At 38.5% G+C, this 24,977-nt stretch overlaps 1 protein-coding gene across 6 annotated transcripts in view; it reads right to left on the minus strand.

Moving 5' to 3' along the window:
- The window catches only part of LOC129758693 (dentin sialophosphoprotein), an 88,941-nt gene that overhangs the window by 15,177 nt on the left and 48,787 nt on the right, over positions 1-24,977 (minus strand). For 3 of the 6 annotated variants that reach the window (XM_055756278.1, XM_055756279.1, XM_055756277.1), the window contains exons 3-6: positions 23,366-23,727; positions 9,406-9,816; positions 8,451-9,345; positions 8,215-8,256 (exon numbers count right to left, since the gene is read on the minus strand). In XM_055756278.1, coding sequence (XP_055612253.1) covers positions 8,215-8,256; positions 8,451-9,345; positions 9,406-9,816; positions 23,366-23,727 — 1,710 coding nt within the window. The remainder of the gene's footprint in view (positions 1-8,214; positions 8,257-8,450; positions 9,346-9,405; positions 9,817-23,365; positions 23,728-24,977) is intronic. The other 3 variants (XM_055756282.1, XM_055756280.1, XM_055756281.1) reach the window with 3 other exon arrangements.

A 24,977-nucleotide genomic window follows, 5' to 3' on the forward strand; every position in this document is an offset into this window, starting at 1 on the left:
GAGAAAAACGCCATTACGTTATGTTCAAAATCTATCTGTTGCAACATTCCCATTTATATCTCCAGAAAATCATAATACTCAGAATGCCAACATTTCCAACTTTGTGTCTTTTCCAACTCAAGATTCAGTCCTCAGACTAATTTGCTTGCGGAGGATTTCCTATGAAAACTGACAAAATTATGATGCTCTAGGATTTGTTTCTCAAAACTAACTCGATTATCCGAGTTTCTCGGAACTCATCATTCATCTTTCATTCCATACTGACCGCAGTCTGATTAACGTTCCTCAGAACCAATTCCTTACTATTCCTCAGAATAAACTCCATACAATTCCTCAGAATAAACTTTATAACATTCCTCAGAACCACACCTTATTCCTCAGAACTGAACCCTTATTCCTCAGAACAAACCAAACTTATCCTCAGAACTAAGCACTATTCCTCAGAACATCTTACACACATTTTCCTCAGAACAAATCAAACCATATTCCTCAGAACTCAGCACTTATTCCTCAGAAAATCTTCAAAATTATTCCTCAGAACATCTTTCAAATTATTCCTCAGAACACACCAGACTCTATTCCTCAGAACAGTCATATATACATTCCTCAGAATCGTTCACAGTCCTTTTCAAAACAAAACACTATTCCGCAGAACAGCTGTACTCCATTTTTCAGAATCATTCACCTTACTTCTCGAAGCAAAACCCTATTTCGCAAGAAATTCATACTTCATTCCTCAGAATCGTACGCATTACTTCTCAAAGCAAATAACGAATATGTTCCTCAGAACAAAAACTGTTATTATTATCGGAACCACAGCAAGCAACATAATTCGAGCAGTTTTCATTTTCTCTCTCCATCCGTTTTCGCTACAAGAAAAATTTCTCAACCTTTCTTCGGTTGTTGTTCTCACCACTACCACTATGTCAGGACACATGTTTCGAACCATCTTGGTGCTACGCCCCAACGAGACGCTTTTTCTCAACAATTTCTTTTCACTAAAAAATGTCTATAATTATGTTACTCACCGCACGATCCATTATCCTCGTCGCCAGATTGTAGAGAACGGAACTTTCGGATCGCAAATCACTTGCTTTGTCACCAAATTCAACTATACTCTTTAACTTTTATTTCGCCGCCACGGGACACACAACCGGTCGTGAACACGCACGTTTTCTAATTCCCCGTTTCCTGTCAATCCCTAAGATATCGCAAGGTCGTATATCTTATTGCGAGGGGCGCGCCACTACAACTATTATTTTATTTTACTCCTAATTAAATTTGATTTATTTTCTATATATTCTTCATCTCATCCCTACAGAAGTGACAGTGCGCTTGCTTCCAATTTCTATACAATTATGAACGGTACTGTAGCTTTGTTTCATGCTTCAAAATCTCCATGTTACATGTGCCTTCCATATTGGCAATGGAATGTAAAATACCGCCTTTAAACCAAATGTTAGTCTTTAAACTAGCTTAAGGTGTTTCTGAATTATTATCTTCGTAGATAATGGACAATCGATTCTTGGTTTTGATTTGTTTTTCTTTACACTGTCATGGTAATGAATCAGATTGAAAAGAAAATTCGAATACGGATGTTTCATCACACATTAATGATTGCAACCGATACGAAATTCGTACGGGATCACTTAGTTATGTTTATAAAGTTCGTTATGTGCTCCGAATTTAAGGGAAATCAATTTGTAGACGAGGGTGAGTATTCAGGACACTTACTTCCGCAAAAAGAGGTTACACATTGAAAATATAGAACAACACAGTACTGAAATTGTAACAAACTGCAAGAAAATATAGAAGGATCAGATGGCAGAATACATGGCCACTGAACTGATGTCTTTGAGCTCAAGCTTAAGAGCAGAACAGAAAACCATCATCATCATAAAGCGTAAAACTGTAACTGCGACGACTTTTGGGCCATCACACTCATTTGATTGTTCCTCAAATGAGTTTCCCTTCATGTGCTGGTAACGTTTTGTCCGATCATCCAAGCTCACAGAATTTAATATTCGAAGCATCAAGGGGCGCAGTCATTCCAAGGAATTGAAATCAAGAGAGAATTCTTTGCGTTTGGAGTGGTAATGATCAAAATTCCACAACTGCTTCACAAATTGCAACAAAATTTGCAACAATTAGCACATTTTCACTCTCTCTGAGCGCTGGTTTCTCTCATTTGAACTCAAACCTTCTAATTTACTCTAACCAATTGTCACAAATTACCACAAATTCAATCATTGGCTGCACAATTTGTGTGTTCATTGACGAATTTTCTGCCTTCATTTTAGTTCCCCGGATGTCCCTGACTCAAGCCCAAGAGCAGAACAGAAAACCTTCATCGTAGTAAAGCGTAAAAATGTAACTGCGATGACTTTTGGGCCATCACGCTCATTTGAATGTTCCTCAAATAAGTTCCCCTCCATGTGCTGATAACGTTTTGTCCGATCATCAGAAGCTCACAATATTTAATAGTCAAGCATCAAGGAACGCAGTCATACGATCGATGACGGGCTCGGAGCGCAAACGGGGAATTGTAATAGAGAAAGAATTCTATGGAAAGATAATGATCAAAATTCCACATCTTCACAATTTGCAACAATTCGCACAATTTCTTTCTCTGAGCACTGGTTTCTCTCATTTTATCTCAAATTTACTCATTTTCCGCACAATTGGACATAATTTACCACAATTTTTATCATTGTATGCACAATTTTCTTGATCATTGACGTATCTTCTCTCTTTATCTCAGTCCCCCGTGCGCAGCAGCTTCTTTTGTGAGTCAAGAGTTGAAGGTAAACTGGCTGAGCTCATTACCGCCACTGCTTCGATTGGTAGCACCCAGTTTTGTGCGAGGAGGGCAGAGGAATGGATAAGCGTTGGACAGGGCATTATCAGTGGCGAAGCTTCATTGTTCAAACGACGATACGATGATGCCAGTCGTGTACCTACATTAATACTTTCTCTAATGTGAGTGATGAGGTTTCGTTAAATGAGCACAAAGCCTTGATGGTGAAGAAAAGTCGGCAGTCAAGTCTGGCGCGGTGGGTGAAAATGCGGTTGTTGTTATTAAGTCAACAGTCAACACTAGGCTTCGGGAGACAAGAGGCGTGGCTCAAGTCCACCCAACAATAGGGAAGCAAATCGAACCGATCTGATAATGATAACTGGTTTATCACTTGTGTTACACTTATCGTTAGAGGAGAGGTCAGGCCTCAAACCTTCAGGCGGAGAGGTTTGTGTGGTCAACCCCGAGTCTTTATGATAAGAGGTCGGGTCCCGAGTCGTAAGAGGAGGGATCAGGCCCCTTACCAACAAGAGGAGGGGTACAAGTGGTCACCTCGAGTCATTACGAGGAGAAGTCAGATTTCAAGTCGTTAGAGGAGAGATCGGGCCTTGAATCGTGCAGAGGAGAGGTAAACCTCGAGTCGATGCGAGGAGGGGTCGGATCTCAAGTCGTTGGAGGAGAGATCAGGCCTCAAGTCGCGAAGAGGAGAGGTTTGTGTGGGAATCTCGAGTCATTGCGAGGAGATGTTGGTTTTCAAGTCGTTAGAGGAGAGTTCAGACGTCGAGTCGTAAGGATGAGAGGTTTTGCTGAAAGTGGTCTCGTTAATGAGTATTGCCTTGGAGCGCATTAGCGCGAATAGATCTCTAACTATTGAAGCATAGTGTACAAGCATAGTGGAAACCAGGTCTGCGGCCCCAGGTGGAGTTAAGGGAGTAGGAGTTATACACGGAGTATATCATGAGTCTTCCCATTGTACCCATGGACCCAGAGTAGCAAACTGTGGGGACGCGGTGGCTCGCCGTGCCTTGGAATACAATCCGTAAACCGGGATTTACCACCGTGGTTACCAACTAAAAAAAAAACACTTAGCGATAAATTTAAAAAACTGATGACTTCTCATCCCTTTCCAATGCCGATCAAGATAACTCGTTCGAACTTTGCTCTAGTGGGCATCAGATTTCTTGATGTAAGCCCCGTGCAATTGTTGGTAGTTTTGATGGTGCGTTTAACGGCCGTGTCGGCCCGGCACCTTGTGTGTCATCAAGCAATTGTTGGTATTTTTGGTATTTTTTGTTGATGCATCTACCGATCGGTCGGTCCGGCCCGGCACCTTGTGCGTCACCAAGCAATTGTTGGTATTTTTGGTATTTTTTTTTGGTGCGTCTACCGGTCGGGTCGGCCCGGCACCTTGTGCATCAAGCAATTGTTGGTGTCCTCCTTGGGTGCCAGCAAATTGTTGTTGCTTATCCTTAACGTTACAAGAGACGATAAATTTGAATCGGAAAGCACAACTTATCGAGAGCAAAATTGAAGTTGATAAGCGCTAGGTATAGTGTTCTTGAGGATGAAAATCTCTCGCACGGGTGTTTTGATCGGCAAATTCTATCGGAGGATAACGATTTTTGGATTCCCTGCCCAACAACATGGAATTCTATAATAATGTTTCTGGCTCTCGTGAAAATACAGACAAACAAACTATCGCATGTAGTAAAAGATGGTCAGTGGTAAAAGGCTGCGAAGATCTAATTCTCATTCTAATTTTCTTTATTTAGAGGATTTTAACCATCGCAGTCATTCGTCCTCTGCAGCAAAGATCTATAGGGTGTCCCATTATGTCTAAGCACGATTTTGATGCTACCCTGATCATTCTGGATGATTTTTAAACAGCTGATTTCTGGTGTGTGTTGTTGTTTACAGTTCAACTTAAAACTCTGTGTATCGTGAGCTCGAATTTTCATAATTTTCGTGAACCTAACAAGCTATCGCGGTCAAATGGTGCACTTTCTCAAAAATTTCGCTGAGTCACTTGGCGAAAATGGAAGAAGTAAGCATTGGAGCGGTCCGAAATGCAATTCTGAAGTATGTAGAGGAAAGCAACTTCGTGGATGAAGGAAATCTAGGCGAAAACTGGGTCCGGTGGACAAGACTTTGGACCGGAAAGTCATGCGTGCTTACCCCAGTAGGAAGACTGCGTCAGTTCGGGATGTAGTCAAAAAATTGGGATACCTTCTCCACAACGTTCATCTTGCCATAATAGGATTGGGTCTGAATTCAGAATTGTCTTAAGACATATCAGAAGCAGAAGAAGCGGAAGCCGAGTCAAAAATAAGCTGCTTTTGTCAAACCAAGTACTCGTAAATTATATGATCAACTGCTTTGTGGAAAATCGGTGTGCGTCATCATCGACGACGAAATCTATTGAAAGTTTGATTACAAAACGCTTCTAAGTGACCAGTATTGGGGGCCGGACATTCGGCCGAAAGATGTTAGGCCGAAGGTCGCTAGGCCGAATGGGTTAAAAGGCCGACGGATGTTCGGCCGAATATGACAATAGGCCGAATGCGACATTAGGCCGATGGTTATTTGGCCGAACGGATGTTAGGCCGAATGGTCATTAGGCCGAATGGTCATCAGACTAAATGGTCATCAGGTCGAATGGACGATAGGCCGAATGGTCATTACGCGAAATGATCACTAAGCCGAATAATCATTTGGCAGAAAGGTCATAAGGCCGAATGGTCATTAGGCCGATTGGTGACTAGGCCGAATGTTCATTAGGCCGAATGGTCATTAGGCCGAATGGTCGCCAGGTCGAAAGGTCGTAAGGCCGAATGGATGCTAGGCCGAAAGATCGTTAGGCCGAATGGTCATTAGGCCGAATGGTCATCGGGCCAAATGGTTGTAAGGACGAATGGATGCTAGGCCGAAAGGTTGTTGGGCCGAATGGATGCTAGAAGGTCGCTAGGCCGAATAGCCACTAGACGGTTGGTTGTTAGGCTGAATGGTCGTTGGGCCGAATTTATGCTAGGCCTATAAGACATATTATCGCTTTCTTGCATGTTAGGCCGATCAGCAGTTAGGCCAAATAGTCATCAAGCCGAACAATCATCAGGCCTAATGGATGCAAAGCCGGATTTGTCCATTCGGCTTTGCGACCATCCGGCCTGTCGTTCATTCGACTTTACGACCATTCTGTCTAATAACCATTCGGCCTTGTAACCATTCGACCTAATGACTATTCGGCCTTTTGAACATTCGGCCTAACAGCCATTCGGCCAAACGACCATTTGGCCTAACAGCCGTTCGGCAAAACAACCTTTCGGCCTAGCATGCAGACAAGTGTAAAAGATTTCTTATTGGCCTAGCAACCATTCATGATCATTCAGCCTTACAGCATTTCGGCCTTACGACCATCCGGCCTTACGACCATTCGGCCTAATGACCATTCGGCCAAATGACCATTCGGTCAAATGGCCATTCGGCCTAATGACCATTCGGCCAAATGACCATTCGGCCAAATGACCATTCGGCCTAATGACCATTCGGCCTAATGACCATTCGGCCCAATAAACATTCGACGTCATGACCTTTCGGCCCAGTGATCGTTCGGCCGAACAACCTTTCGGCCTAATAGCATTCGGCTGGATAACCGTCGGCCGGATAACCCATTCGGCCTAGTGGCCTGTTCGGCCTAGTGTTCGACCAGATTGCCCATTCGACATTACGTCCATCGGCTGAATGACCTTCGGCCGAATGGCTTTCGGCCTCATAACTTTCGGCCGAATGACCCAGCCTCACCAGTATTACACTGTTCGGGATGACCGCAGTGTTAACGAGTCGAAGACATCAATTTTTACAGAAAAATTAGGCTAAAATGCAATGGTTTGTCAAGCCATATGTAAGTGTTTCATGCACTCCGAACAGTTTGTGAACACTGAAACAATGAATACAGCTTCACGCCCGAGAGTGCTTGAACCGTAGCCTGCTGCCCATGATCCGCAAGCATGATCACTTAGTATTGTTTTGGCCGGCTTTGGCATCAGTTCACTACTCAAAAGACACGATCTTGGGCTTGGCAGAAATCCAACAAAGTCCAGATTGTATCGAAGGAGTTTTTTTTTTGTTTATTTGTGACACTTTACCAACGTTTTGACATTCGTGTCATTGTAGTTTAAGTTTTACAGTGTCTCATAAATTTTACATTTTTTTTTAAATTGTTGTAGTGATTTCTCATGCGAGTCTTCATACCGAAGGAGATGAATTCACAGATTGTCCTCAAGCGAGGCCGATTGAAACTTTTTTCTCCCATACCAAATAGTTTTTCAGGAATCATGTGAAGCCTGCATATTCAATCGAAAACTTTGCAAAAGATTGGAAAAAAGTGATCAAAATCATCGCCTCTCGTCTTCGATCAAAAATTCGATCACTGGCCTATGATTGACTGGAATCTGATTTTTCATTGATTCTCTGTAAAATAAGACTATAGAAAACATAGAAGTGACGAAACAAATGAAATTGCTCCTAATTTGTGCTTAAACTGTTTATTTTAAATCGTACTTAGACATAATGGAACACCCTATACATCTTATGCTCACTTTGTTCAAAACTGAATTGCAGATACCTACTCCGAAGGCTGTCAAAGAGACTCTTGGGAGAACCGTGCAAGAAGTTTGTAGGAGTTGCGCTTGAAAATAAACTTTCTTATTAAACGTTTGCAGTAAAGTAAAGATGCGAGAAATTTTTAAACACATTTAGCTGACGATTTATGGAAGAAATTTCTGTTCAGGTGCTTTGAAGAGCGACTTCGTGACCGTGACAATGAGGAATATCTTGCATATCCTCGACAACACAACTGTTTTGATCTATTTTATAAGAAGTTTGAAAGATTATGAAACCAATCATGGAGTCAATTCTTCGACAACGTCCAGCATATCAGAAAATGCATAACTCTATATAGGAAAAAAGTTGTTCAATTGTTCAAAACAAAGAGTAGAATGTTATTCGTCTGGATGAGATCGATTTCCAAGAATATCTTTTCATAAACCGAACTATTAATGATACTTAAATCCCATACATCATAAAAGTTTATACCATCACTTGGATGACCAACGGCGTAGAAATTTAGATTGTATGTATAACTTGATCGCAAGCTACATGCTGTTTGAAATCTATCTAAACCATGCATTTACGATTTATCAATATTTTGTTTAGAAAACTTTTACATTATTCATTATAAGGTTATAAGGATTTTGTTTTGGTTGAAAGGGAAAATGTTATTCAATCGACTATTCCAACAGTGAAACTAAACTAAACATGACAGACCCAATCAATGTCTAGACATATTTTTGAGAACCAAGCATTTATGTTTCATCAACCATCTATATTGTAATAATATACGAAAAATATAGAATAGGTACCCGCAAAACGTTGTCGTTTTATGAAAGTGGAACGAAAACTTTCTGTAGAAATGAAACAGATGAACATTACCAATAGCAGAAGGATGGATGGTTTGGCGGTGGAAAATATTCATAAAGAGAAGAAAGTAGTTTTGTTTTTTTGGATTCGAGATATAGAGAGAAAAAATAGAAGAAAAAACAGTTTTGAAAAGTATACGAGAAAATGGCGAGATCGCGAAACGCATGGATCAACTTACCGGAACCGCTTTCTCTCGAGTGGCGACGTGGCTTGGAATCGTCTTGACTTGATCCCATCCCGATGAGTTTTTCAGTACCGCTGCTGCTGTTGTTGCCATTGTTCATTGAGTTGTTTCTGGGCAGGTGATGACTTCCTGGACGGCCATCGTAGCAGTACGGCGCGTAACCGGGACCATACGAGTCATAGGATCGGCCCTGCCCGTGACCATGGCTGTGATGGGCTTGAGCTGTCGCTTTTATGTTTTGCATGATTTTAACGAATCCATTCTTTGTGACCCTTTCCAGACTACCGGTGGACGTTTTCAGTTTCGTAGTGAAACCTTCTTTGATCACCTGCAGTCTTTTCGTGAAAACAGATCGACAAAGGAAGGATTCGTTGAGCGACATTTGCTTCTGTATTCGTTTCCGAATTCGCTCTTTCTCACGCAAGCGGCTCTCGGCCATCAGCTCTTCGTTGAGCGAACTCTGCTTTCGCAGCAGCTGTATTCGAGACTCGTTTCGTTGAATGTGCTCCCGGTAGGCTTGCGCCGATTCACACAGTTTGTAATCTACATCTTCACACAGTGATTGTTTCTGTTTTACCAGTTTTGGTCTTCGGGATACTGCTGGCTCAGCAGGTGTGCCTTTCGATTCAGGTATTTGAGCACCTAAACTTGGTACACTTGAACGTGATCTAACTATGGTTTTTGGTGGTGGATTTAATATACTACCTAGACTTCGGCTCTTCAGGCCAGCAGACAGCGGTGGCTCCGGAATGTCGTCGAAATCCTCCAACCGTCTCAGCTCGATCGGTAGATCTTTGGCGTCCTCGTAGTCCAGACTGCTGTCATGCTTTGTCTCTCGAGAACTCCACGACTCTAGGAACCATGGACTCTTTTTACTGCCGGCAAGTTTCTAAAAAAAGCAGGTTATAAGACCACTTCGGTCGTTATTCGAAAGTTATCACTAGATTACCTGGATAGCACGCCTTACAAAACTGTAACAAGTTTCACCGGGCGAAGACGAGGAAAGGCTCGAACTGTCCCCATCGCCAGCCGATCGGCTCGAGTTGGTTGAATCTTCCGTATACGCGTGGTATGGTGGTAAAAAATCGTCATCATCCTCTTCATCCGATACGCCGGCATTTTTCGAACGTGGTGGCTGCCAAGGGACGAGCACATCTTGAGATTCGAACCGTCGATGGCGCTGTTCGAGCGCCCACACCGTTATGATTACTCGCCCTCCGATTCGTAATATTCGTGCGAGTTCTCGGATTGCTCCCACGCGTCGTTCCGTTGTGGCGAAATGGTGAACGACCGCCAGCGACAGTACAGCATCGAATGATTCATCTCGGAACGGCAAATCCAAATTATCACAAACGGCCACCTGTTGAAAGAAAGGAAAATGATGAAATCCAAGTTACTTTACGCCTGAACAAGATAGCTTCTAAGTTTTGAATGCCATTTTTTTTCAATCGAGAAACAATTTCAGAGATAAAAGTATTGTGGATTTGTGTTTTTTACAATGTTTTATGCGGCTTCATCAGAGATTGTCTTTTCAACACTTTATCGCATAACAACTGGAGATATAACAAACGAGTTATTGTGGTTCGAAGATTGTATTTCGCCTGCGCCATGTCGCGATGCATACATTGCAACAAAATGTCTAAAAAATCCCAATACTTCAGGCTTAATGCAACCTCTTCCCGTAGTAATGGAGATCTAGTTAAATTTAGAACGTGACCTTTGTGTAAGCCAATGATCAATTTTAGCCTGAAGCGTGTAAGATTTTTCATGTTTCATTCTTCCCATCTTTTGTTAGATTCTTTAAGACATTGGAACACCTGACATGATGGAACCATCGTAATATCACTTTGAATCGGAAGGATAAAAACAGGAGAGTTTTATATTACAATTTAGTTCTTATTTTAACATCATTCCACTAGTCAAAAGTTTATCCTGATCGTACCATTTTCCTTCGGCCTTAAAGCACAACTTTATTCTTTAATCCTTTCCTTCTTTTCAAATCTATCGTTTTATTTGTTTATTTATTTATTTGTATAAAAAATCAACGGATCACATGTTGATCCAAATGATAACTTAATCCTAAATAACTTATCAAAATCAAAACCCACTCGACACAGTTCTGGACACGTCTAATATTTTCCTTCGGAACACATTTCTCGAAACGTCAAAGTCGAAATGCGCAGAAAAACGATTAAAAGTTTTTAAGATTCCGACAAAAGCGCTGTTGGCCCCATAGTTGTTCAGACGAATGGGGACGTAGAGCTGTAAATGCTGGTTTCTTAATCCTCGGGGTCGTACACTGAGATGGACAGCCTCCAGCAGCGTGGGAGAGTCTTTTCTCGATGTCAGCAGGTAAGCCACAACCAGAGCTCGAGTAGCGTTCCTACGAACTTGAAGCGTATCCAAGTTTATGAGGCGGCAACGATTTTCGTAGCTTGGCAGACGAAACGGATCGTGCCAATTCAAGTGACGTAGGGCACACCGCAAGAAGCGCCGATGGATAGCCTCGATTCGTTCAGCTCCGTTCTGAAAAACGGGGCACGAGACAGCTGATGCGTACTCGAGAATGGAACGAACTATTCAGCAATAAAGACTTTTAAGGCAGTACACGTCTTTGAAGTCTTTGGCCCTGCGAAACACGAATCCAAGGTTTCTAGAAGCTTTGTCAACTACATAGTTCGTGTGAGTCTTGAACTCCAGCCGTTGATCGAGGATAAATCCTAGATCGTTGATGTGTTTACTCGGGTGATGGTTTCGCTTCCAAGGATGTACTCCGCGCAAAGAGTGTGCCGCTTACGGGAAAATTATATAACCGAGCATTTGCTGCAGTTCAACGGCAGGCAGTTAATGTCGCACCAGTGAGCAAATACGGAAAATTGCTGCTGTAAAAAGTCGATATCGTCTTGGTTGTATATGGCGTGAAAAAGTTTCAGATCATCAGCATAAGCAAGTTTTGTGCCTTCAAGGAGCGAGAATGCGTCATTGAAGTAGATTACGAAAATTATCGGTCCTAAATGGCTTCCTTGGGATATTCCTGAGGGAGCAGGGAATTGCCTGGAAAAGGATTCACCGGTTCGAACGGATAATTTCCGTCCCGTTAGATAACTCCGGAACCAATCCAGTAGAGATCCACAGAATCCTAAGCGTCCGAGCTTTGCGATTGCAATATCATGGTTCACTTTGTCGAACGCAGCTGAGAGATCAGTGTAAATGGCGTCAGTTTGGGTCTTCCTGGCAAAGCAGTCTTGAACGAAAGATATGAAGCTCAGTAAGTTGGTAGTTGTTGATCGTTTAGGCATGAATCCATGCTGGTCGTTGGAAATGTAAGGTTTGCAAAACGAGAAGACAGGATCCATAACGACTAGTTCAAAGAGTTTGGATATCGCGCAGATATCCCACGGTAGTTGTTAATATCTCTCTTGTTCCCTTTTTTATGGACAGGAGACATATGAGCTTCCTTCCATTGACATTGCGTTGTCCAGCGATGATTGAAAAATATATTTGATGGGAGTCAGTAAAAGTGGCATAAAACGCTTCAAAAAGCTGCTGGTATACCGTATGAGAATTTCCCCGCGAAGAGCTCACAAATTTCGGGGTCGGAATCAGCTGTGTTGTTGTCCAGAAACATGTGGGACAGGAGCCCTGTTTCTTTCCGCTAATTTTTTACGTGCTTCCAAATTTTTTTCGGTCTGGTCTTGAAGTTTCACTGAAGCCGATTAAGATAATTCTGGTGGCAGCGCTTACTGGTCTTTTTATAAGTCGAGTTCAGTTTGCGGTATTCGTTCTGAGCGTAGAGCGACTTGTACTTGTTATAGTTACGAAGAGTACGTTTTTTAGCTGTCTTTTGTTGCCGCAGTTCTTTAGTGACCCACGGAGCCCGTAGATAAGCACCTACGCTACGTTTCGGCACATGGCGATCGATGGTGTAATTAAGGATATTCGTAAATGTCTCTGCAGCTGGATTGGGATCAGAAAGATCGAGCTGGACTTCCCATTCGATGGATTCCAGAACGCGCAAGATAGCCTCGGAATCCATATTCTTGAAATCTTTATAGTAAGATGTTTTCTCAATGGGAGAATATAACCTAGCGGCACCGAGTGAGACCACTAGAGCTGGGTGATGTAGGACATCTTTGACGAGTGGGGCGGGAGCTAAATCGATCGTCGGAATCCTGAACCCTTCGTTAAGAAAGCAGAGGTCAAGCATCCTGCCGTTCTCGTTTTCAATGTAATTTATCTGACGTAGAGTCGCTGTGCTTGGGGCATCTAAGTAGACGCTGCAAGGTGCCGTGAAAGAAGAACGCGCAGGATCTGGAAACAGGATTCATTTCATTACTAGGACGTTGCCGGCGCCGTTATTGATGTTAAAAAAAAAGAGCATCAGTTATGGACATTGTGGATGTGCTGTCAATCCCAAACACCATTTGACCTTTGAACAACATTGATGACCTCGGTCAATCACGGAATATCAACCATTGGCGAAGCGGAACTTGTTCTACTGAGCCTCGCCTGACACCAGGTGGATGTAAGTAGTCGATCAAGCTAAACTATGCTAAGAAAGTATGTGCATGTTCTTTGCGAAAAGAGGAAGCATTTCGGTTAAGGGGGGGGTAGGGTCTAACGGGTATAAAAAAAACACCATTTTCACGATTTTTTTCTAGAGCTATCGTTCAAACAAATGTATTCAAATTTTTTGCATTATACAAAGCATTGTTAAAAGGACATTTAGTAATTTTTTCGTAGAAAAGTATTGAAAAATAAGCCGGTGACGGAGCACTTTCGAGGATGCCTTTTAGAAAACAGGATTTGCGGTGGACACTGTATCTCAGCACAGAATCATCTGAAGTCAAAAAATCAGAGCAAAATATTTTTAATGGATGTTTTTCTGGACCCCAACGTTTTTATTTAACTTAAAAATATTTTCATGAAATTTTTGTGGCTGTTTGAAGTAAAAACTACGATTTTTCACTTAAAAATCCGCCATTTTTCACCTGTAAAATCTCCCCAAAGTAAAAAAATCGAAAAAGGAAAACGATGGGGTCTGGTGTTTGATATGTAGAAAATATGTTCCAAATTTGAAAAGAATCGGATAAGTAGTTTTCAAATGACGATGTCCACGGACTTTAAAAATGTGCCTTCGAGAAAAACGCGTTTGAAGTTTCTGCTCTTGCTTTCTTGCAGTATTAGATAGGAGGAGATAAAGGCCTATAACTTCTACAGTTTTGCTTCAATTGACTTGAAAATTTGACACAACATTCTTGAAATGTTTTACAATAAGAAAATAAAAAAATAAAAAAATCGATTTTTTGAAAGTGCTAGAGCCTACCCCCCCCTTAAGCAAGTTAAGTGGTTTCATTCGTTTCAGAAGCAAAATTGATGAAAAAATGTCGAAATCATAATGATTAACATTAATTAACGGGACATAATGTGTTGATGTGCGTATCTCGAAAACCATTCGTTTGATCTAAATACTTTTTATGGAGGAAATGATGGTAATCTTATGATAATTCACGAAAAAAAAAATTATCATTTTTTTTTAAGAAAACATTCTACTTTATTTTTGGTACCTCCTATTGGCCGGCGCACACTTATTTCACTCATGATATTCATAAGTTTTTCAAACAGCTGTTTCTAAATTAACAAAACTTGATTATTTGTGGGCTACTTTAAAGCGTTTCTAATGGAATTTCTGCTGGCAAAATCTGACAATAACGGAGTGAAACTATCATGAGATTGAACTTAAAGTATAAGGCCGGAACAAATTTTAAATCCTTCTTTTGTCACTCGGAGTTGAAACATCGTAAGGGGGGGGACAATAAAAAATAATGCGAAAAACAAATAAATTGGAATAAATCGCACGAAACCTTGTATGCGACAAAATGCCTCCACCATTGCACAATACCTATAAATCAAGTACTTTTTTTTATCGAATAATTCAATAAAATCATGATAAGAAAAGGTGGAAAAACTCCCATCTTCCAAAATTTATATTTTGGTCTTGTAATCTTGCAGATATTTGAATTTGTTGTCGAAATTAACATAAAATACTTCAAACTTTATTTTTCCCCCCCTTCGGGTTTTTTGAAATTTCGAAGGGGGGGGGGGGTCACAAAAGAAGAAATTGATATTTGTTCCAGCCTAATAGAATAGTATAGATCATAGGTTGCGAAGGATACATACAAGGGCTTTTAAAAAAGTTTTCATTTTGAAAATTGTTGTTTTTTTTCCACAGGAGCAGAATTTTGGCAAATCATTATATATTTTTTACAAACCAACCAGCAAAAACATACAATATGCTCAGGACCTTGCCACGAGCAGACATGGTATAGGATTGAAACGCTGGAATTTGTTTGAAATATGGTTTTTCATGAGTTCGGTCGTTCATCAGAAATCATCTGTCCCATTGCCTCGGTACCGGCTTTACAGCTTACGAGCTCTGGAACTAGCTTAAAATTGTTTGTTTGAAGTTGGGTTCGAATGATTAATTACTATGCAATACTTTCGGCTTATCGGAGAAAATTTGTTTGGACATTTTCGCGATATATTTACACTTCGTTTTTCGCTTATTCCAAATTAAAAATGCTGGTATGATACTTGACTTCCCAGGTGACCCTTATTCTTAACCATAGTTGCCGATCATGTGCTTCACTCCAATGCTTGATTTGAACTTTGTGTTTGCATACTTTTCCATCACTCACACAAAGTAATTCTTTGAATAATCAACGGTTTTGTCAGCTATCAATTTGATAATGCTGGATTTTGTGCAAAATTATTTTTTTCTTTTTCTCGTGCATCATAAATATCTCAAAAAACGCGTAAATTTAAAATTAAAAAAAAGGCCGGATAGTGCTTTTCACATGCAGCAAAATGCTGTTGAAACTTGTAATGTCCAATTACTAGTAAACGAGATATTAGCAAAAGAAAGTGTCCAATTTCTAAAAGAACTAAGCTTTATGCTAATAGTGTAGCTATTACTGTTTGCTGGGAAACCTTTTTAAATAAAATTCCACGTGGAGTCATGATACATGCTTGTATTTGAAACCATGCTAACGATGTAGCAAAGATCAAGGGGTATAAATAATGAGAAAAAAATCATATAATTTTGTACGAAGAATCCGGAATGCTTAATTACACTAGTTAACAGCATTTTTGAACTTAGTAAACTAAAGGTCATTTTTAATGTAAAATCAGGCGCTGAATTCGAAAATGAAATTCAAAAAAATCTCAGTAGAACCGTTTTTGAGTTATGCTCCAAATATGAAATTTTGGAAAAATAAAAAAAAGTTCTTATACTTGGATGAAAATATCTCGGACGGCATAACAGTAATTTGAAATCCCTTTTTTGCATATTGAAGGTGAATAAGTTTTATATCGATCATCTGAACACTGTTTTTGCATTTGACCAACAGTATTGCTGAAATTAGTGACTTTATGAGAAAAAAAATTATAAAAAACGCATTTTTTTAGAAAAAAATTTGTTTCAACGAAAGTTTTAGACTCAATGGTAGCATTTAAAAAATCTGATTTTCTTTTGCGCTTAAATGTTAATTTAAAACAAAGATTTCAAGTGGTTATTTATCAAAATCGGTTAAAAATTGAAGAAGTTATGGCTACTTTACCATAACAGTATTTTTTGTAGTTTTTAATAATTTAACGAACCGCAGTACACTTATCATAGTATAAGAAGAATGAAACATGATAAGTCTCACTCGCTCCAAGTCAAAATTATTTATTAGCTTACCAAAAGGTCACATGCCGAATTTCAGGAAGATCTGATCATAGGGAGAGGTTGCTTGAGTCTCAAACGTGAATAAAATGTTAAGGTATTTTGCCCGGGCAGATCGAAAAATACTGGTTTTTCATCAATAACTTTTTTCCTCACAAGCCGATTGTTTTTGATGGTTGATTTTCTTAAAGCCTAAGTTGAGACAAATATTTCACCCGAAGACTGTAACTCGATTGCGTTTGAAAAAGGAAAGTTATTGAGGTTCCAAGATTGTATTTTGGTCGAAATTTATCGAATAAAACGCAATGCGTAAAATGTACTCATTGAGTGTTGGACAAAATTTGCGGCCTTTGAATTGCAATAACTTTTTTACTTCAAGTCCAATCGTGTTGCAGTCTTCGGGTTAACATTCAATACTATAGGAAGTGCGAAACAAATCCTTATGAAAATATTTATAAGAAAATACTTGCTTTTGTAGAAAAGAGCTTATTATGCCCCGGATGCTCGTTATGCTCTTATCTCCCCTACTAGAGAAAATACCCTAGCATATCTAAGTGACCATCCTCAAATTATTATAATCACAAAAACGCTCTCATAGTTCAATTGCGAATTTCATTGAGCGACAATTGAAGAGAGATCAGAGTAATTTCATTGAGCGATTCTTTAAACATAAATATGTCTATATTTTCAATCTCATGTTATTCCAAATTTATTATTCTGTGTCTTGAAAATTAAATTTCCATTCCGAATTTTTGTTTTTGAAGGTAACTTTTGTCACACTTTGAAGAACTTTTGACAAAAGTTTAATTTTTTAGACCATTTTCTTATAAATAAATAAATTATTCTATATTTCTCGCATAAGCTTTCATTACGTTGTATGAAACATCTTGAGAACCCAAAGAAAACTGCTGCAAAAGTTATCAAAACAACTTTAAAATTTGTATTTTATATATATAATATGTTGTCCAGGCTACATATGTATATGCTAAATGGAAAGAAGATGCGACTTGTTTTCTTGTTTATGTCAGTTTTTGTATTTTTTCGTAATAAAACTGTTTGTTTACATTTTTTTTCATACGACGTAATGAAAGCTCACGCAAGATTTTATGTTTTAATCCGCATTGCAATTTCAAAATTTCAACACATTACACGATTTTTGGTGTTCTTAAGATATGGAAGTGAAATATTTGAATTATGAGTTTAGTAATTCCTGCTTTCCTCTTACAATCAGATTTGATTCTCAATTTTGTATTTGATAGAACAATTTGAATTTGAGACTTTGAATTGTGAGTCTAAAAAAAATCGAGTTTAGGTTTTGAATTTCACTGTATACAACAGTGAAATTCATAACCTTAAATCGGATTTTATGAAGACCCACAAATTATTATTATTTAGTTTATTAGAGACACTTTACCACTCCTGGGATATTCGTGTCTTTTAAAATTAGTTTACAAATATGTACTTACAAACTAAATAAGTTCAAATGAAGACCCACAAAGGAATTTGAATTTAATTCTGTCGTTTTTTTTATTTTATTTTAAATTCTTTGTCTGAAGTCTTATTGTTACTTCCCAATAGTCGTGAAAGAAATATTTATTTCGCTTTCGATGAAGCTCATACCAAGTGATTGATCATAAAATAAAAAGAGTTTAAATTTCTATCTTTTAGATTTTCTTTTCCAGAAATTATTGGGGTGTGATAGAGTTATTAAATAAATTTGAATAGAATTTTGCATTTAACAACTCTAATCAACATTTTCATTTTCGATTAGTTGGTCAATTCTTCCGCTATGTATGCACGTGATGGATTAACAATTATTGTTTGAAGATACCAGACATAATGGTTATTTGAAGGCAATACAACAAAAACCCCCCGATGGCTTAATCCGACCCTGCAGTTCAATCTGAACAGAACTTTTAATTAGATTTGATTTGAGATTTTAATTGTATGAAGAAATATTTACTAGCTAATCAAAAATCCAGGAACTGATTATGGTCAATAATATTTCCTTTTGATAACTTGAGGTTTTGCATACGAATTACACGATTCATTTAAACTTTTCAAAACATTTGTAATCTTTCAAAGACAAATTTGTATTTCGAATTATTTCCTCAAAGAGAGACAGGAATTTGAATAACTTTCGAACTTTGAATACGAATTACAAATTTATGTTTCAATCCGGAAAGAAAAGTGTGAAATTGTGGTACATTGTTAATGTGTTTTTTCACAATCCACTTATATAAACTATATTAAAATAAAAAGGAAGTTTTTAAGGAATCTAATCCGAAGTTCGTTTAATAAATCATAGTAAAAGTTGTAAACCAAGTTTTTTTTTAAATGTAGATCGAAAAAAAAGTCGTTAATAAAATCCCAATGTACCCTAACTATTTATAAGCGGGAAATTTTGAAACAAGAATAAAATAAAATTATAACGAAAAACTCGGATACCATCAAGTCACCATTCACCGCCCAGACACCATTTACCGCCCAAAACCACCCTTTTGTGTGTATTTCTAAAAAAACTGGATTTTTTCTCCAAAAATAAGACCTGTGTTCTGTGTCGGCATCATTGTTCGACCATTTCACTGAAAAATCATCACTTAATTATGGTAGCTATAGTCAGAAATAAAATATTTGGTTTTTCGTTTCCGATCAAATTATTGAATTCGACGCCTGTTAGCGAACTAAGCATAACTGTGCTCCTAGGGAAAAAAGGGGTTTTGTTTACTAAATAGTACCTATTTGTCCTACAATCGACTTGAAACGATAGTTTGATTTTTGTAGAATAGATTTGCATCGGAAAATTTTCGATTTTTTCAATAGTTGTAGTTTTTTGAAGCGTTTAGTGATGGGCGGTAATCTATATATATAAAAATGAATTTCTGTCTGTCTGTCTGTCTGTCTGTCTGTCTGTCTGTCTGTTCCCTATAGACTCGGAAACTACTGAACCGATTTGCGTGAAACTTGGCAGGTGGGAGTATTGGAGGCAGGGGAAGGTTCCTATTGTGGTTTGAGACCCCTCCCTCTCTCATGAAGGGGGGGAGGGGCCTCCCAAACAAAAGACAATTTTTTGCATAACTTTAGAATCAATCAAGCAAATGGTATCATATTTGGCATGGGATGGTATTTGGGAACGAGGAATATTTCTATGAATATTTGGTACCCCTCCCTCCTTTCAGTGGCGTGATAGGAAGTGGGGAGGGGGGCTACCTAACATTTTTTCATATAACTCGAGAACTAATCAAGATATTGGATCCAAATTTGGCTTGAGAAAATATTTGGACACGAAAAATATTTCTACGGTTATTTGAGACCCCTCCCTCTTTCCATTAGAAAAGGGGGGGGGCCTCTTTCATATTTTTTTACATAGTTCAAAAACTAATAAAGCAAATGGAACCAAATTTGGCATGGGAGGGTATATGGATACGAAAAATATTTCTATGATTATTTGAGACCCCTCCCTCTTTCCAGTAGGGAGTTATAAAGGGGGGAGGGGGCCTCTTTTATAGTTTTTAAAAAGTAATTAAGCAAATGGAACCAAACATGGCATGGGTGGGTATTTGGGAACGTGACATGTTCTAATGATTGTTTGAGACCCCTTCTTCCAGCGGGGAGAAAGGAAAGAGGGAGGGGAGTTCCATACAGTTTTTACTGCATAACTCAAGAACTACAACAGCAAATGGAACCAAATTTGGCACGGAATGATATTTGGGTAGGAGAAATGCTTCTATGAATATTTGGTATCCCTCAATCCTTCAAAGAGGTGGATGAAAAGGGGGAGGAAAGGTCTCCCTTACAATTTTCAGTATAACTGGAGAGCTAATCGAGCAAATTGAACCGTATTTGACATGTGAGTTTATTTGGATACAGGAAATGTTTCTATTAAAAATTGAAGCCCCATCTTTTTAGTGGAAAGATATAAAGGGAGAAAGGGGGGTTTCCATTTTTTTGCATAACTCGAGAATTAATCGAGCAAATGAAACCAAATTTGGCATCAAAAAGTATTTGAGTACGAAAAATACGTTTATGAATATTAAGTAATTACCCCTCTATTGAAAGAAGAGAACGGAATTGGGAATATAGGAAGGAAAGAGGGAAGCTAACATTTAACCTTTATTTTACGAAATCTGAGAAATGGACAAAACTTAACATGGAAAATCATTTTGGTATGACTCTATGATTATTTGACATATCATCCTCCTTCAGTGAAAAGGTACATGGGAGGAGGGAGGCTAGCCCAATACAATTTTGTTAGCATATGTTCTCAATTAATGCTAACGAAGCCAACAAATGGAAACAAATATGGCATGGAAAGGTACTTGGTTACGAGATATGTTTCTACGATTGTTATTGACCCTTACGCTTTACAGTGTTGAGAGGGGAAGAAAGGAGGAGGCTCCATATAAATTTTGTTGTAAAGCTTAAATACTTATCAACCAATGGAACTATATTTGATATGAGAGGATTTTTGGGAACGAAAAAAAAAATGGGTATGATTATTAAAGATCACGAACTCCATTCAGCAGGGGTTTAAGAGAAGGACAGGGAGGGGCTCTCTAATCAGTTTTTAGCATAAATCCAGAACATTTCAAGCAAAAACAACGATTAATTTGGGACCCTTCTTTTTTAGGGCGGAATTTAAGGAAACAGATGAAAATCATCAATTTGAAACTCCAGCTGCAGCTCTCATTTTATAGTGGTTGCTTAATGATGACGTCATAATATGATTTAAAATAATCCCAAAAAATCAATAAACATTCTTATTATTTCTAAAAATATCATTTGATTTTGAAAGGTGTAGCAAAGCACACCGGGTCAGCTAGTTGGTGTATAAATAAAAGTGTGGGTTCCTAATTATCGGTCACGCACAATTTCTTTGTTTTTAACGCATGTATTGTGTCAAAAGTGTAAATTGTAAGAAGCATTTAGTTTGATTACGTTAGAAAATGATGTTTTATCGCTGAAAGTAACCGATTACTTGAGGCTGTTTGCCGGGAATCATCATTTTGTCAGTCAACGCACTTTGTTAAAATTTGTACAAAATTTGCGGGAAAGATTTCACAAAATATGGTTTTGACAGCTCGTTACATGGACAATATTAAAAAGAACAGTTTCCGTGTTGTTAGATAGTTTTTCCTTAAGAAAACATTATCTATACCCGAAAAAGTCGAGTGGGCGGTAATAGGGCCAGTTGAACACCTCAACGTTTAGTTAATTATTTTTTAAAGCGTACATTTTTCGCATTCCACTAAATTTTTTATTTAAAGTAGAGCAGTTTTGAGATGTATTGGAAAAGAAAGCGAATAAAAATCTGCCGTCGTTTTTTTATTACACATGTTTGAAGTTGAAAAACCGCTTAACTGGGCGGTAGATGGTGACATGATGGTACTTAAAGTTTAGCAATATTGCAGAATAATCATTTTAAATCGTTTGGTTGTATGCGGGCTTGCCCGGATTCATGAACATTTTTCAAAAAAAAAAAAAAAAACAAGCAAATCCAATTAAACTTTAAGATTTTTTTTTATATTTTCATCAAATATTCGGAATGTTGACCAATTTTATGAAAGTATCTACCTACATATAAACAAACTTTTTTTGTATACACTTAGGATTGAAGTATTTGAATTAATATTTTAATTAAAATCTGGGAAACATTTTAAAATTATTAAAAAGATCTTGAAGTCACATTCTGTTAGATTTTCAAAATAAAGTGCAATATATTTCGAATGATGTGGGGTAAAAGTACAACCATTCAGAATTCCACAATTTAGCATGAAGGCAGTTCAGATAACTATCAATCCACGCCAGAGTTTTGAATTATTCTTTTCTCGGTTTGTGATAATTTCAAAACGTACTTTTACCCGACTCGTACTTTTACCCCACCTTACTCTAATATTTGGTGATTTTTTTTAGAACTTTAGATCTATGTAAGACATTCCAGTTTCGAGATATAGCTGAGGAATCAAGTATCCCCAGGGATCAAGTATCCTCATTCTCCCTTATGCTTCCAGATTCACTGTCACTATTGAATACTGGTTGAGCATTTGATGAGCAGAGCACACACATATGTTACATCCTAAGTGCAACCTTACGCTACCTTAGTTCACACAAGAGATCCTAAGTGCAACATATGTTCCCTTGAAAGATCCATCCAAATCTATGTACTCAAGCGTACAACCTTCCAGAGGTGGCAGCTAACATGCTTTAAATGCTAAAACCGCTGGTCTTCAGTAGAAGTTATATGTATGTCATGACCGAGATTCGATCTCACGACCTCTGACTACGAAGACATACGCTCTAACCTCTAAGCCAAGGCCGCTGGCGACGCAAGGTGTAATACCCTTCTAGTAACTGCAATCGAAATAACTATCGTATCCAATAGTGTTTATCTTTGCAATGTTTATAAATATATTTTTGGATTAATATGCTAAGTCAAAAAGTACAACCATCAAACAACTGAATAGAAGTAATCGCAGTTCTCAACGAGAAAAAAAAAACATGAAAAAAGGACCAATCTCCAAACAACCCAAAATAATTTAGAGCAGATGTGTCCGTTTCGGAAAAGCGGCAAGCCCAAAGTAGACAGGATAGCTAGCCGTAGGTTCATGTGATGCTGTTTGTGGCTGAGAACAAGGAAAATGTGTTATGATTTTTCTTTCCTCGGCATCCCAAACAAATCCTTCCCAGCCTTCTTCTTGCCTTCCTGTCTCATCGCATTGCTCCTCCTAACTTGGAGGGTATAGGTATCCGGTCTTGGTCTGAGAACTATCTGTTTCCCTTGAATCTTCTACTGCAGTGCGCAGATATTTTTGCATAATTCATGAAAATTCCCATTCTAGTCCAAAATTTGCTTCCGTTTGCGACCGTCATGGCGTATTTTTGGTTGTCTGCTACAACGGACCCTGCTTGGCCGAGTGATAGGATGTTTCTGGCCGGGAAGTAATTGTTTAGGGAGACCGGTTGAAGAATATTGCCAATTTCGCGATTCGGGGTTTCGTAGTATGATAGGAAACAAACTCAAATTTGAAGTCAGATAAAAGGTAGGTTTGTAGTTTAGCAAACAATGTTTCTGGCTATTTTCATATCTATGCACAACATTCTAAGTCAATTAAAGTTATAATATTACCTTATTAAGAATCATGAAATTTTTTAAAAAATATAATAAAGAAAAATGGTGGATTACCTCTCCTCCTTTCCCGTGTGCCACTTTGGTCAATCGGTAGCACCGGTCCACGCCGATGGTACAGATCATGGGATTGAATCCGGTCAGATACCGTCCATTGCCGCAGCCCACGTCACAGACGACGGAACCAGGCTCCAGCCCGGCTAGGAATTGTGCCACTTTGGGTCGGATCTGGCCAACCGGTTCCTCGCAGTGCTCGTAGACGTCGTGCACGTAGGCTCGTTCTAGGGCTGCCGATCGGCCGCTGGCGTCAGTACGGCTGCTTCTTTCCATCGTCGACTTCGCCGTCGCCGGAGTTGCCGTCGTTGCCGGTGGTGGCGCTGCTGCTGCTGCTGTCGATTGGGCTTCTGGCGCTTCTTCTGCTGGAACGAGAAAGGCAATCAGAGAGAAAATTGAAGCATATCAGTGACTGTCTGTTGACTTTTTTCTTCTTCTCTGTATGGGAAAGGATTTATGGTCGAGACATTTTTAAGTCTTTTTCCCTACCCTCCAAATGCTCGGATTCTAGTCATCCCATTACACAAGGCATATCTAATAGACTTGGTACATGACCCTAAAGACAATTTGGCACCAGACCACATTGCTCATTCAGTTCTATAGCCATCAAGGATAATTATTATCAACTTTGATTGCTAAAGAGCTGTGTTGCTATGTGGGCATCTGGTAGATAAACGCTCAACATAATTTTAGATCCGCTATTGGCCCTTATGATTAGATGATCAGTTAATTATGTATTGAAGATCTGATGGCTATCAATATGAAGCTTGAAGGGTTTATTTTAATAATCATAAATTAATTCAATTAACCCCCTTAGAGATCCAATAAAATGTCTTTCTAGCATAACGAAAAGAATTTATTATTTTTGAGGTATATAAATACGAACAATTATTTGATAATTCCAAGTGCATGGATCTTTTGGGAACAATAAGAAATTGGCGCGCCTTGAAAATGTAGAAACAAATTTACATTCAATTAATGAAACAAATGCACCAACTTGAATCTGGATTTTGAATAAAGAGAGAAATTTGCAATAAAATTATATTCACAACAAAGGAAATTTTATACCAGTTCTAGTGAAGTAATTACATAAGCGCTGTAGTGTTTAACAAATATACAATCGTTCAATATATTTCAGTAAATCTACAAAGTTTGTGCGAATGCTGCGTGTATTTTCATTTCCGTTCCCGTTCCCGTTCCCGTTATTTTCAAAATTCATAAAAAGTTAGAAAAATAAAGTGAGCGAAACAAGAATAAAACATCTATGTTTTTTGCTTGTTATAATAATAATGACTGAAAATCATAAAAAAAAACATTTTACAAAGGATAAATTAAGCATAAGTTTACATAAGTGCTAGAGGAAAATCTCTTAAATCCCCTTTAAAAGTTGGAATTCTAGAAAATGCTTTAAAATTAATTTACTTATTCAAATAGTTCGTAGAAGCATTATAATTCACTTTTCCACAATAAATTCTAAGAAATAATCTTAATTTTTGTAGAAAAACATAAGTGGAACTATTCTTATTTCGCACCCTTTTTCATATTGGGGATCCTCAATGGAAATTGGTTCATCCAAAAAAAGTAAACTTATGCTTCATTTATCCGTGGAACAATT

This window comes from Uranotaenia lowii, chromosome 3 (assembly GCF_029784155.1).
Source record: "Uranotaenia lowii strain MFRU-FL chromosome 3, ASM2978415v1, whole genome shotgun sequence".
In the NCBI taxonomy this organism is placed as follows: domain Eukaryota; kingdom Metazoa; phylum Arthropoda; class Insecta; order Diptera; family Culicidae; genus Uranotaenia; species Uranotaenia lowii.